At 35.7% G+C, this 13,158-nt stretch overlaps 1 protein-coding gene across 2 annotated transcripts in view; it reads right to left on the bottom strand.

Annotated features, from left to right (window-relative positions):
• Positions 1–542: 542 nt before the first annotated feature.
• Positions 543–13,158, bottom strand: part of LOC131937071 (uridine phosphorylase 1) — a 43,986-nt gene continuing 31,370 nt past the window's right edge. Inside the window, exons 2-8 of one of the 2 annotated variants that reach the window (XM_059294256.1) lie at positions 5,804–5,927; positions 5,287–5,439; positions 4,823–4,937; positions 4,673–4,743; positions 4,204–4,342; positions 2,094–2,240; positions 546–1,233 (exon numbers count right to left, since the gene is read on the bottom strand). In XM_059294256.1, coding sequence (XP_059150239.1) covers positions 1,073–1,233; positions 2,094–2,240; positions 4,204–4,342; positions 4,673–4,743; positions 4,823–4,937; positions 5,287–5,439; positions 5,804–5,927 — 910 coding nt within the window. In that variant the 3' untranslated portion in view covers positions 546–1,072. Of the gene's footprint in view, positions 1,234–2,093; positions 2,241–4,203; positions 4,343–4,672; positions 4,744–4,822; positions 4,938–5,286; positions 5,440–5,803; positions 5,928–13,158 lie in introns of both variants that reach the window. The other variant, XM_059294257.1, reaches the window with a different exon arrangement.

Consider the following 13,158-nt stretch of genomic DNA (forward strand, 5'->3'; position numbering starts at 1 on the left):
ATGTTCACAAAATTGAAACATGCGCGTCCGCCGGCGCCCCGACAGGACTTGATTTTGCGTCCTGTGCTATCCTGTGAGCGCTATGGTGCATACTTTCGTTTTAAACATTGCGATAGATTATGGATAAGAAAGTGAATCAAATTCGCGCGTCCCCCGGCGCCCCGGCAGGGTGCTATTTGGCGCCACGGGCCTTCCCGTGTTCGCCATGACTCCTACGTTTGTTTAAGTAAGTGCAAAAGACTATGAATAAATTGGGGTATTATAGTCGTTTATTAGCTGAAAGAGGCGGCTCAGCCGGCGCCCCAGCATGGTGCGATTTTTGCTTCCTGGGCTAGAATGTGAGCACTTTGAGTTTATGTTTGCTTTTGTGTTTTCTTTGTGTTTGGGTTAGGTTAGCGTTGGTGGTTTGGTTTGTGTTTGCGTTTGGTTTGTTTTCGTTTGCTTTTTTGTTTGCCTTTTTGTTTGTGTTTTCTTTGTGTTTGCGTTGGGTTTGTGTTAGCGTTTGTATTTGTGTTTGTGTTATGTTTGCGTTTTTCTTTTGTGTTTTGGTTTTAGTTTTGGTAGGTTGTAGTTAGTGTGGGCAATGCCGGTTATATTTAATTTTTAAACATACAAGTCATGGTCCTTTACAGATAGGTTTTTCACAGAGGCCAGTGTAGGGCCTGGGCGGGACGACTAGTTTGTTTATATACTAAATTCGGAAGATGACGTCATTAGTTTTGTGTTATGTCTGTAGTTTAAAGTATGTGACGTCATTGTTTATTGCGTTCTTGTCACAACTATAATTAAAAGTGTGTTTCTACATACGAATATACCTTTATTTTTATTTTTCTTCTTTAAATAAAATTTAGTTTATACATTTAAAACATCTAACATATTATTTTCAACAAAAGTCCGTATCAAGTTCACCATATATCGCTGAAGATACTGATATCATAGCCTGTGAAAATATTTTGCTGACAGAGAGAGAGAGAAGTGCGAGCATGGTCTTTTATATATTAGGATGTATATTGTATATCCAACACAATGACAGTGTAGGTTTCCATCATTGACTGAAAGAGTTACATCCAACTCATTGGTTGCCAGCCTGTTTTGATGTCTGCCTAAGTCTGCTCATAATAAACCTCTTGACCAGCATGTTGGGGAAGTTTTGGAACTCTTGCAGTTGAGCAGCAGACACTGTAGGCAGTTCAGACTCGAGCCTGTCTACAATCACCACACACACCACAGCAGCTGGAGACAGAAGATACAACTTTAGAAAGGTGGTCAGTAGAAATACAATTTTAGACTGGTGGTCAGTAGAAATATAACTTTAGACAGGTGGTCAGTAGAAATACAACTTTAGACAGTTGATCAGAAGAAATATAACTTTAGACAGTTGGTCAGTAGAAATATAACTTTAGACAGTTGGTCAGTAGAAATATAACTTTAGACAGTTGGCCAGTAGAAATATAACTTTAGACAGCTGGTCAGTAGAAATATAACTTTAGACAGTTGGTCAGTAGAAATATAACTTTAGACAGTTGGTCAGTAGAAATATAACTTTAGACAGGTGGTCAGTAGAAATACAACTATAGACAGTTGATCAGAAGAAATATAACTTTAGACAGTTGGTCAGTAGAAATATAACTTTAGACAGTTGGTCAGTAGAAATATAACTTTAGACAGTTGGCCAGTAGAAATATAACTTTAGACAGCTGGTCAGTAGAAATATAACTTTAGACAGTTGGTCAGTAGAAATATAACTTTAGACAGTTGGTCAGTAGAAATATAACTTTAGGCAGCTGGTCAGTAGAAATACAACTTTAGACAGCTGGTCAGTAAAAAAATTGTCAGTATGACAGTCAGTAGGATCACAGTTTCAGCCCTGGATTTTTTTGTTAATATTCTGTAGTGTTACATTTTTAAATTACTCATGATGAGACTCACAACTAGGATAGTTTGACGTAGCTTATCTCCCAGATGTCTTATAGCCTGCAATAGTCCATCTCATGAACCCCTAAATATCAATTAGCCATGGGATGACCATGACGATTTGAACTTGAAAATGTGATCCACCCAAACAACCTGAGATTAAAATGTGAAAAATTTACATTTGATTCCAACTTTTCTGCCCATGGCCAAGATTCCCGCTGACTCCATATCCATATTCCTGACGCCGCTGTCATAGAGGAGAGTCAGAAACCTCATTTGGTCCTCTTTTGTGTAGTCACAGAACGAACCATCCAGTCGGCCTTGACCTTAATAAGAGTTGAATAACGGTTTAAAAAGCTCCCTGTGTCAGTAACTTGTCAGTGTCAGTAACTTGTCAGTGTCAGTAACTTGTCAGTGTCAGTAACTTGTCAGTGTACTGAGCTCCCTGGTTGTACAGTCACCAACTTGGTCAAGGCTAGACAACAACTGCAACATTCAAATAATGGACAGAACACCCCCCTCCTCTATCTAGAACAATATCAAGCAAGGCTATATGTAAGGGGCTGGGGAGTTATTTAATTATTTTATTACAAAAAGGTGAATGTCTTTTTGTGTTCCTCTGAGGATTGTTGTGGTTTCTAGTTAAGTAATCCGCTATTCTGGCGCTGATATGATTAGGATTTTAAAATGGTTTGTAATTGCTTTGTCTTGTTTATATTTTGATGTTACTTATGCAAACATTGTTTTTTAACGAGTGTGGCTCCACTTTGCTTTAAGTCCTGAATGTTACTTATTATTGTATTATGGACGATTTTCTTGTGCGTGGTATTGGTTGTTTTTTTTTGTTCGTGAATGTGGTGTGTGGAAGGCGAGGGACATTCTGCTGGAATGTTGAGGCCTGTGTGTTGAAGTGTTTCTGAGTCACATTTATGTGGTGTATGGTAACGTAGGGTTATTTTTATAGTGTTTTATTATGTTTTCCTTTTAACAGTTTGCTTATTTTGTATACAAAGTGACTACGTACTATTTAGTCACTTCGACTTTGAGAAGTCTCAATGTTTGTTGTATCCAGACCACATGGTAGTATGATGGCCTGGGTTTAGTCATGGATTATTGTAGATTTTACTTTCATTTATGAGAGCCTCTTGTTTAGGCCGACAATTGTGTCAACTTAGTGCCTTGTGTATAACTTTTTTTACATTTTGAATTGATTTGTATATTTTTCCTCTTTCTAGGACGGTGGTCCGAAATTAGGTGTTTTGTTTCGTTGAGTTCTGTTTGTTTTGTATGTCTTGAGTGTTTTGTTTTGTCTAGATCTAGATTAGATTCTAGTTTTTAGCGCAATTTCCATTCTGGAGAATTGCGTTTATTAACCCGTCATTTCTGGATGTATGAATGTATGAATGGATGGATGGATGGATGTGTGTCCGCAGCTTTAAGTCGTATCTCCTCCTCAACGAAGCAATATCGATGACTAGTTCCAAAAGCAATTGTGTTAAGCAAGTTACGAGGATGAACATAGGCCATAAAAATTCCGGGTTTCTTTCATGGATTTCACGGAAAAGCCAAAAAACCTCGAAAAAGCAGTTTTTGGCCCATATCTCGGCAACCAGACCACTTAGCGACTTGAAACATGTACCAATCGATTTCTGCCATAATTTAGAACAATATTGCCGAAAAAAGTTTTCAAAAATATCCTTTCGTTCGGTCACAAAATTTTTTTTGAATTAATTAAAATTTGGACCGAATTAGTAGGCATTTTTTCCAACCACACCACACGCGTCATCACGTTCAATAGCTGCGCCATCGCGTTCCATGGCTGCGCCATCACGTTCAGTAGGCGCGCAATGGTTTTTAGTCATGTAACTCTATTGTAAATAAAACATGTAAAATACTGGAAAAAAATTAATAAAAAACGTTTTAATAACTAACCAATGGTTTTACTAACCCTGCTCTTGATTTACGCTACGACAGAGCTATTTTTAGATAACATAAGGAAATTGCGCTAAAATTGTCACTAGACTTTTTAATTACCTTGTTTTTATGTAAGTTTTGGTTCCATATTTTTGTTAAATAAATTGTATTATATTGTTAAAGTTTGTTTTGTTTTTAGTAGTATTTTTATTTAGACTAAGGATAAGATTTAGCCAACGTGGGTTTCACCACGGTTGCACTGAACCGGACAATTATATAGATAAGCCTAGGGTAGATAGTCATCCCCACCCCTAGCAGGGCTTACAAATACAACAACTGCTACATTATTTCAACTGCTAACACTCCAAGCTGCACCTTGATAAAAGTCATCAGCACAGTACGTCTTCCCAGCTATCACATCGAAGGTGTCCTCTGGAGCTCTGTCCTGGATTAGTTCCTGCACCAGCTCAGGATCCACGTCTGTTGGCAGCTTCAGAGGCAAACCTAGAGACGACTTGGTCAGGATAGAGAACTCAGATTTCTTTTCAAATATCAAATAGTTTTGTTATATTCTTCAATTAAAACTAATCTTGTGAATTTGAGTAAAGAGATAGTATCAAATAGAAGGCAAAAAGTGCATAGATGTTTAAAATTATTTTCACAACAAACATAAAAACGGTTGAGTGGGGGGGGGGGGGGGGGGGAGACCGTTTCAAATAAGCCTATTAAAAAAAAAAGTTCCTCAAAAAGGACGGTGAGCGAGATTCCAGCTCCCCCAGTAAAACTCCACAACTACCACAAGAACTCAACCCAGTAAAACTCTACAACTACCACAAGAACTCACTGTCAGATAAACGGGTTCCAGACCAGCAGAGAGCGCTGCTGTGGACACGATCACTGTACCTGCCTTCACACCTGCAAAGGGGGGGGGGGGCAACAAATTAGCTGAAGAAGTAACACTATGGTAATCAACCCAGCCCCTCCCTACACTTACCTATGCCCCCACAGGTCCCAATCCTAATGAGCGTGACGTCATGACACTTGGCTTTATGCAGCAGTTTAAAAACTTCATGCAGCATCACAGAGAGGGACGGGTTTCCAATCCCATGCTGGAGTACAATGTACATAACTGAGTGGCAATTTTTTCCTAACATGTACATAACTGAGTGGTAATTTTTTCCTAACATGTACACACATTTATGTACACAATAGAGTTGTAATTTGTTTCCGAACATGTACATAACTGAGTAATTTATTGTATAAATTATACACAAACTTATGTACACATTTAGAGATGTCTCAATAAAACTGGAGAAGGGGTGGGAGGGTTGCATTGTTTGGGTGTAAGTATGTTTGAACAAATATTAGTCACGAATACATCTAACTGGTAATTGTACACATCAGAATGATTTCTATTTGTTGCAAGATCGCTGTCACACTTTGAAAGGCCATACTTACATTGACACACAAAATGGGGCCAACTTTAAATCCGGAGTAGCGCTCGTTTGAAATGTCAACAAGTTTGTCACGATCGTCTGTAGAATCGAGCTCCGCTGCCAGAGCTGTGGCCAATCTCTTGATTCGATCAGCTGTGCCGCCCACACACACAAACTGTAGACACGAGGAAGTGACTAGTTTCTAATTATCTAAGTATTCTAGTAGGGTACCAGACAATACATGATCGGTCACACCATTGGGGGGGGGGGGGCATAGAGACAAGGCCAACATAGCGTGACGAATATGTTAACACAGCTGTGTCTAGAACTATATTAAAGATGGTTTAACTGTGTTTTGTGGGCACAGCATGGTGCAACAATCAAGTGGTTTAACCGTTAAAACTAACCTACATCATTGAACACCAACCAAGAGATTTATTCATCCAACAATCAAGTGGTTTAACCTTCGAACAATCAAGATGTTTAACCGTCCAACATTCAAGAGGTTTAACCGTTTAACCTGTAGATTTAGAACCCACCTGAACCTGTCTGAACGACATCAGCACCTTAGGGTTGTTGATGTCGATGTTGAGGTGAAACAAGTAGTCACCTTCCAGCTTCTCCAGGTGGCTGTTGGGTAGTCGGACTTGACCGTCGCACGTTCTGGAAACATTTCAAACGTTCATTGATATGTGACACATCAGGATGTATGGTGACACATCAGGGTGTATGGTGACACATCATGGTGTATGGTGTATTGTGTAAACCAAAGTCTGTGGTTAACCCTTTATTTACGAAATTATGTTCTGAATGAGATTTTTACTTAAACAATGTGTTACTATATTGCTTTTGGCACATTCAAAGCATATGTCCCAAACAGATATTGGTACTTATAAGTACCGTCAGTAATCTAGGACATTTCTTTTTTCAAACATTTTTTTTTTACAAAACAGGAACAAACGATACAATTTATTAACTAATAACATGGCAATCATCATAACAATCACATTTTGTAATTTTCACTCATAAATACAGCACAAAAGTATATTTTGAGTACGATTTTTACTGGATTTTCTATGGGAACACATCTTAGACCTCATACACAGCAAAAGTAGTCAACATGTCATGCTCCCTCAATCTTGTCTGTGGTCTTTCTGGTGTAGCAACGGTTGGCGGAATGAATATGCTTTTGCTGGAAGCTACCAATAACTAGTACAATGAACCGCATAAACAAACAAAAGCCTAGTCACTCAGCACACAACTACTAGTAATACTAGTATAATTGTAGCCTACTAGTATGTTATGACAAGTCTACACTACAGTGTAAAGTTCATAAATAGAAGTGAGCTCAATGTGTTTAGGATAGCCATAGTGGATTATTCTTTTCTGTTTACTGATTAAAATGTACCTTATAGATCTATACTATATGCAGAACAGAGGCGTATCCAGGTTTTCGTTGTAGGGGGAGCGAAAAGAGCAAAAAAAGGCGCCGAATTTTTAACATGTTCTATATACGTGTATCATATGTATATATATATATATATATATATATATATATATATATATATATATATATATATATATATATATATATATATATTTATTTATTTATTTATTTATTTATTTATTTATATATATATATATATATATATATATATATATATATATATATATATATATATATATATATATATATAATTACTAGCTGTATGTCATTACTTCGCTATGATGTAAAATAAATTGAAAGTAGCACTCTGAAGAAATAAGAAAAAACACACAATGTAGGCAGACAAAAGCAAATATGTTAAGCAAGTTCTGAGGATTATTGTGGGCCAAAAAAATTCCCGGAATTTTTTCCTGGATTTCCCGGAAAAGCCAAAAAACCTCGGAAAAATGCAGTTTTTGGCCCATATCTCGGCAACCAGACCACTTAGCGACTTGAAACATTTACCAATCGATTTCTGCCATAATTTAGAACAATATTGCCGAAGAAAGTTTTCAAAAATATCCTTTCGTTCTGTCACAAAAAAATAATTAAGAAATATTTACTACTTTTTTAAACTGAGCATCGTGTAGGCCTACTCGTTGATATAGGTTAATATAGTTGTCTTTTTTTTTAAACTGAGCATCGTGTAGGCCTACTCGTTAAAATAAAACTATTTCAGTTGCTGAATATATGATTTATCTCGATTTAAAATTGTTATGGATAACATAAGGAAATTGCGCTTAAATTGTCACTAGACTTTTTATTAACTTGTTTAACATAGTGATAGGTATGGGTTAGATCACTGTATTGATCACACACCTTTTTACTGGGTAAGTGCAAAAACAATATTCACAGAGTTTTATGTTTAAAAAGCTAATTTTCTGGCGGCATGGTACTCTGGTACATGGTACTCTGGTGGGTGGGGGGGGGGGGTGGTTTCAACTTCATTCACCACTGTCCGTTCACTTTAGGTCAATTATCCAACCCAGTGTATACCTAGGTGTGACATTAATGTCGCTCTACACAATTGTGGTGGTGAGGTGGGGGGGGGGGGGGGAGATAACCAACTCAGAGTGAACATACTGTCAGTTTTTAGATGACTGTTCTAAACATACACATATATTACACAAATATATATTACTAAAATATATATTACAGAAATAGATTTAAATAAGTAGCAGTGGTATTATGACAATATTTTTTTTACAGAGGGGTCCATGGGGGAGGGGGGGGTTGTAACTGTTTCATATAATTTGTAATCGTAATCACTATCGCCCAAACTGTAAGAATACTACTACTTCATCGTGATGACGTTGTTGACCTTGTCAAAATTTCCCTACCACTACTCAGTTTGCTCATAAGTAAATTTAAATAGAGGTGCCACATCAGTTACATTTGTTTCTGTATTGTAATTTTTTAAAAATTAATCACACGATTCAAACTGTATATTTAAAGTAATTATGTGTGAAGTTTTATGTATAACATTTTCTAATTCAATTATTCGTAAGCAAATACATTATACAGTTGCCTTAAACTTAACACCCCTCTTGCCAAGTGGTACTACCGTAGAGGTTTTTTAAACATTGCAATGCATCGTAATGGTTATTTTTAGAATGGCAAACTAATGCAGCTGTTAATACGTGTTGTAAACGTAGACACTAATAGACTAGTACAATAATGCTTAATTGCTGCATGAAAAGAAATCTTGTGATTTACATAGATGTGCCGACCAAAAATATTTTTTTAACAAATACCATTGTTTAAAACTTTGAGTTTAAAAAGTTTCCAAAAAGGCGCCACTTTGCTGAAAATGGCCAGAGGGGGAGCGGCCGCTCCCCCTGCTCCCCCCCCCCCCCCTGCGTACGCTACTGATGCAGAAGTATGGACTATTACTAGTCTACAGGTATACATTACGTAAATGCTAGTTATTGTTGGCAAGACAGTTTATTGCAGTAAATATAACTAACAAATTAAATCTAACTACTAGGACTAGGCTATGGTATACAAATGCAGTCAACTAAACCTTGTAAACAAGCCTGCAACTGATACCTTTATTCTTGTTATTTTTACTAATAGAAATTAACATGTAATTACAATATTTCTTAGGTAAACCTTATGCAAGCCTTCTTATAAATGTGTAAATATCATTTTTTGAGTACATTTCGATAATTTTTTTATCAAGACAATATTTATGTAACTCCACCTAACAAATCTGCCATTTTCTAAAAATCCTAAAAAAAATGACCGTGTGCCCTGACGGTACTTATAAGTCCACTTGTAAACATCGATCTAATACAAAGACAATTTGATTAAAATTGTATAACTAGAAGTTAAACGCGTTTGCCTGACTATTGAAGGTGCCAATAAAAAATATTTGGGGTTGAAAACTTGAAAAATAAGGTAAAATAAAGGGAATTCAGGAACGTGTGTGAGAACTGTACAGAACAATTGTGAACTACCGATATAGCAAGACATTGAAAATGGTGCCACACCATTAATTTAAAAAAAACATTGATACCTCAGACTACCGGCGACTCAGGGGAGATAATACTATTAATTACCTCAATAATTTATAAAATTCTTATTAAATTAAAAATAATACAGGCACTTAATTAAAGTGGTACTTATAAGTAACGTCAGTAGATAATTGGTTAACATGCGCGTCAACCCAGTCCCCGGCAACATATTTGGTACCCAGTCCCCGGCTACATATTTGGTTTGTCCATACGGCGAAATTCTTTTTTGTTTAAAAAAAAATCAAATATTGGTTAGAGTTCGGGTTAGTGTTAGGTTTGGGTTTAAAATCAATATTTGAAAAAAAATCTATCGGGAGTGATCTCCCCTAAACTTTTTCGAATGTTCTTAGATAACACTAATGTGGATGGAAGCTCCAGTGCAGTCGGGATATAGACATTTTAAAAAAAACCATTTTGAGATACTTTGTTAAATTTTTACTTTCTCGTATATACGATGTATAGAGAAATTATTGTAATCATACAAATAAAAACAAAAATCGAGATTTTTGCAAATCTTGACGTTTTACACCTCACTGAGTCGGAAAAACAAAGTTTTTCAATCTTGTCAATACGTCAGTGTATGTGTGTGTGTTTATGTATGTATGTGTATCTGTAAACACGATAAGTTGAGTACCGTTACAGCTAGGCTGATGAAATTTCATATATAAGTATTATATCAAATTTGTAGATCCGTATTAAGTTTTGAGCGATTTCCAATAACCGGAAGTGGAACTATTTCTACTTTGAATTTTTCAAAAGCCTATAAATTAAGTACTATTTCAGACAGATAAATGAAATTTCACATTTTAGTAAAAGATCTAATTCTCTGATTTTTTTTTCAAATTTTGAGTCATTTCCGTTGACCAGAAGTAGTAATTTACGCTATGTCCGATTTCTCAAAAACGCATGTGAATTTATTGAGTGCTAATAATATTCCGCACTATTATGCATATTTTGTTTGGGGTTCACTTGGTGTGCAATTCTTTTTCGACGAGATTTTATTCTATTTAAAAAAAAGTTTAAGTATTTAAAATGGATTTTTAAAAATTCACAAACACGTTTTAATAACAAGCTTTTATGTAATAATGCACTAAAAAGTAGAAAATGAATTATAGACTACTATTTAAATAACTATAAAGAAAACCGTGGGTCACTTTATTATCTATTGGATACCTTTACTAATGTTAAAGAAGACACCCACGCTTTTCTTTATAGTTATTTAAATAGTAGTCTTTAATTTATTTTCTACTTTTTAGTGCATTATTACATAAAAGCTTGTTATTAAAACGTTTTTTTATGAAATTTTTCAGTACTTTACAAGTTTTATTTACAACTAGACTACCCGTTATCTAGTTAGATAACAGTGGGTTTCGGGGGGGGGGGGGGGGGTCATCCATAAATGACATCACGTCTGTCACTCAGAGGCGTAGCGTCCCTTCCCGGCGCCCGAGCAGTGTTTCTTCCAGACTTTTTTCTCCGGGGGGGGGGGGCACTTGAAATTTTCGGGGGGGGGGGGGGGCGGACACTGTTAAAAGTATATATTTTCTATATAAATTATATAATTTTTATTTCGTTCGGGGGGGGGGGGGGGGCGGTAAAAAAATTTCGGGGGGGGGGGGGCTTAGCCCCCCCGAAGAGATGCCTGGAAGAAACTCTGCGCCCGGGGACAAACTTTTCGATTTGCACCCCCCTCAACCTTTCAATTTATTTTTCCAACCCATTTTTGGCGCCCACCTCACATTCAAAAATATGTTTTTTATCTTTTAAAATCACCGACAACACCGATTTCGGACTATCCCTTCAAATACTGACGTCAAAGGTGACCTACTCAACTCTACTTCACCTGCCCAGTGTCCCACCAAGTCTCAGACAACATGTTTTTATCGTTTAAAAAACGATTCCAGCCGAGCATGTCTCTGACCACACTATCCCTTCATATGCTTAGGACAAAGAAACAGATTAACTCTACTTCACCTGCCCTGTACCCCGCCAAGTTCAGATAGGCAACTTTATAATTCTCATCTAAAAATAAAATAAAAATTGAAAACAAATTATCATTGACGCATTGGTCTAGAACCTGTGCCTCCCGCATGCAAGCCGATTACACTAACAACTTAGCTATTTAAGTCGTGACGTCACAGATGAATTTGTATACTATAGTTCAATACTTTGAGTCTCCTCGTGCAACTTGATTTACGCGCATAGATCTAGATCTAGATCTAAGTCTAGTAGTAGAATCTAGTAACTTTCAAATTAAATTTTATCTTAAATTAGCCAAACACAGATTTATATAATATAATGAAGGTCTGAAATTATCTAGATCTAGATAGAATTATCTAGATCTAGAGGGTAGATTCTACGACTCGTTTGCTTAAGTCTAGTATTAGCGTAACTCTTTCTAGATCTAGATCTAGAAATTCTAGATCTAGAATCTAGATCTAATCATTAGACCTATTCTAGCTAGATAAATCTAGATCGATAAATCACAAAGATTTATATCAAGTATTTAAGGACTAAAAATGTATTATGATTATAAAATGGATAGTATTTTTTATCTGATTAATCTTTGGTATGTATCTAATTAATCTTTTGTTTGACCTAGATTCTAGATCTAGATCTATAAATAACTTGCTTGGCCACATGATATTTTTAGATCTATAAATAACTTTCTTGGTCAGAATGTAGAGCTCGAGAAATTTATTGTAAAACTGAATGAAAAAGACAGTTGAAAATTTATATAAGTGTTGGAACGTAATAAAAACAGCAAACGGACGTATTGTTAAAGTTATGGCCGACAGAAAATTAGATTAAGAACGCGTTAAACTTTTGAATGGGCCTATGATGGAAGCCGCCATTTTATTGTACTAAGAAGTAAACATAAAAATGTGACGTCACTGTTTCGTCGAGTCTAGTGGTTTTTCTAATCTTTTAAAATTAATGTGGTTAATCTACCTATGAATAAATCAATAAATTAATTAACGTCTTTAAATAAATTTGTGATTAACAGTCTGTCTAAAAACAAAAATTGTTCTCTACCTACCTACTATTTTACAGCTGTCCACATAGAGTAGAACCATTTACAATAGTCAATCAGAATAAATAAATAAATATTCAAACATGTAAACAAACTTGAGTTTTAGTAGTATACTAGACTACCCGTTATCTAGTTAGATAACTGTGGGTTTCGGGGGGTCATCCATAAATGACATCACGTCTGCCAGCACTTATCATCCCAAAATAACCAGACCCCACATTCAAAAAGACATTTTTTATATTTTAAAAACTCTGATAAACTCTACTTCACCTGCCCAGTGCCCCGCCAAGTCTCAGACATGTTTGTATTTTTAAAAAAAAACTATCCGGCCGAGCATGGCTCTGAGCACACTATCCCTTCATATGCTGAGAACATAGAAACAGGTGAATTCTACTTCACCTACCCTGTGCCCCGCGAGGTCCTGATAGTCAACCTTATCATTCACATATAGGCCTTAAGAAAAAATAATTGAAAACATCGTTGTAAAAAAAAAGTATCTTTTTACTATTACTAAAGTCATTGTTCTAAACTTTTATAATTAATGTAGTTAATCTACCAATGAATATATCAATAAATAAATTAACTGCTTTAAATTAGTTTGTAATTAACAGTGTTTTTAAGAAAGAACAATTTTTATCACCCAAAATCCTATTTTACAGCTCTACACATTATGCAGATTCTCCCCAATAACAAATTAAAAAAACACCAAACTAACAAAAAAATGAGTTATCAAACATCACTATTCAGTCAAAGTTAAGCCATTGTTTTAAAACTTTAAAATTAATGTGGCTAATCTACCTATGAATAAATCAATAAATTAATTAACGTCTTTAAACAAATTTGTGATTAACAGTTTGT

This window comes from Physella acuta, unplaced genomic scaffold, assembly GCF_028476545.2.
Source record: "Physella acuta isolate Inbredline_101_S28 unplaced genomic scaffold, ASM2847654v3 ptg000200l, whole genome shotgun sequence".
Lineage (NCBI taxonomy): Eukaryota > Metazoa > Mollusca > Gastropoda > Physidae > Physella > Physella acuta.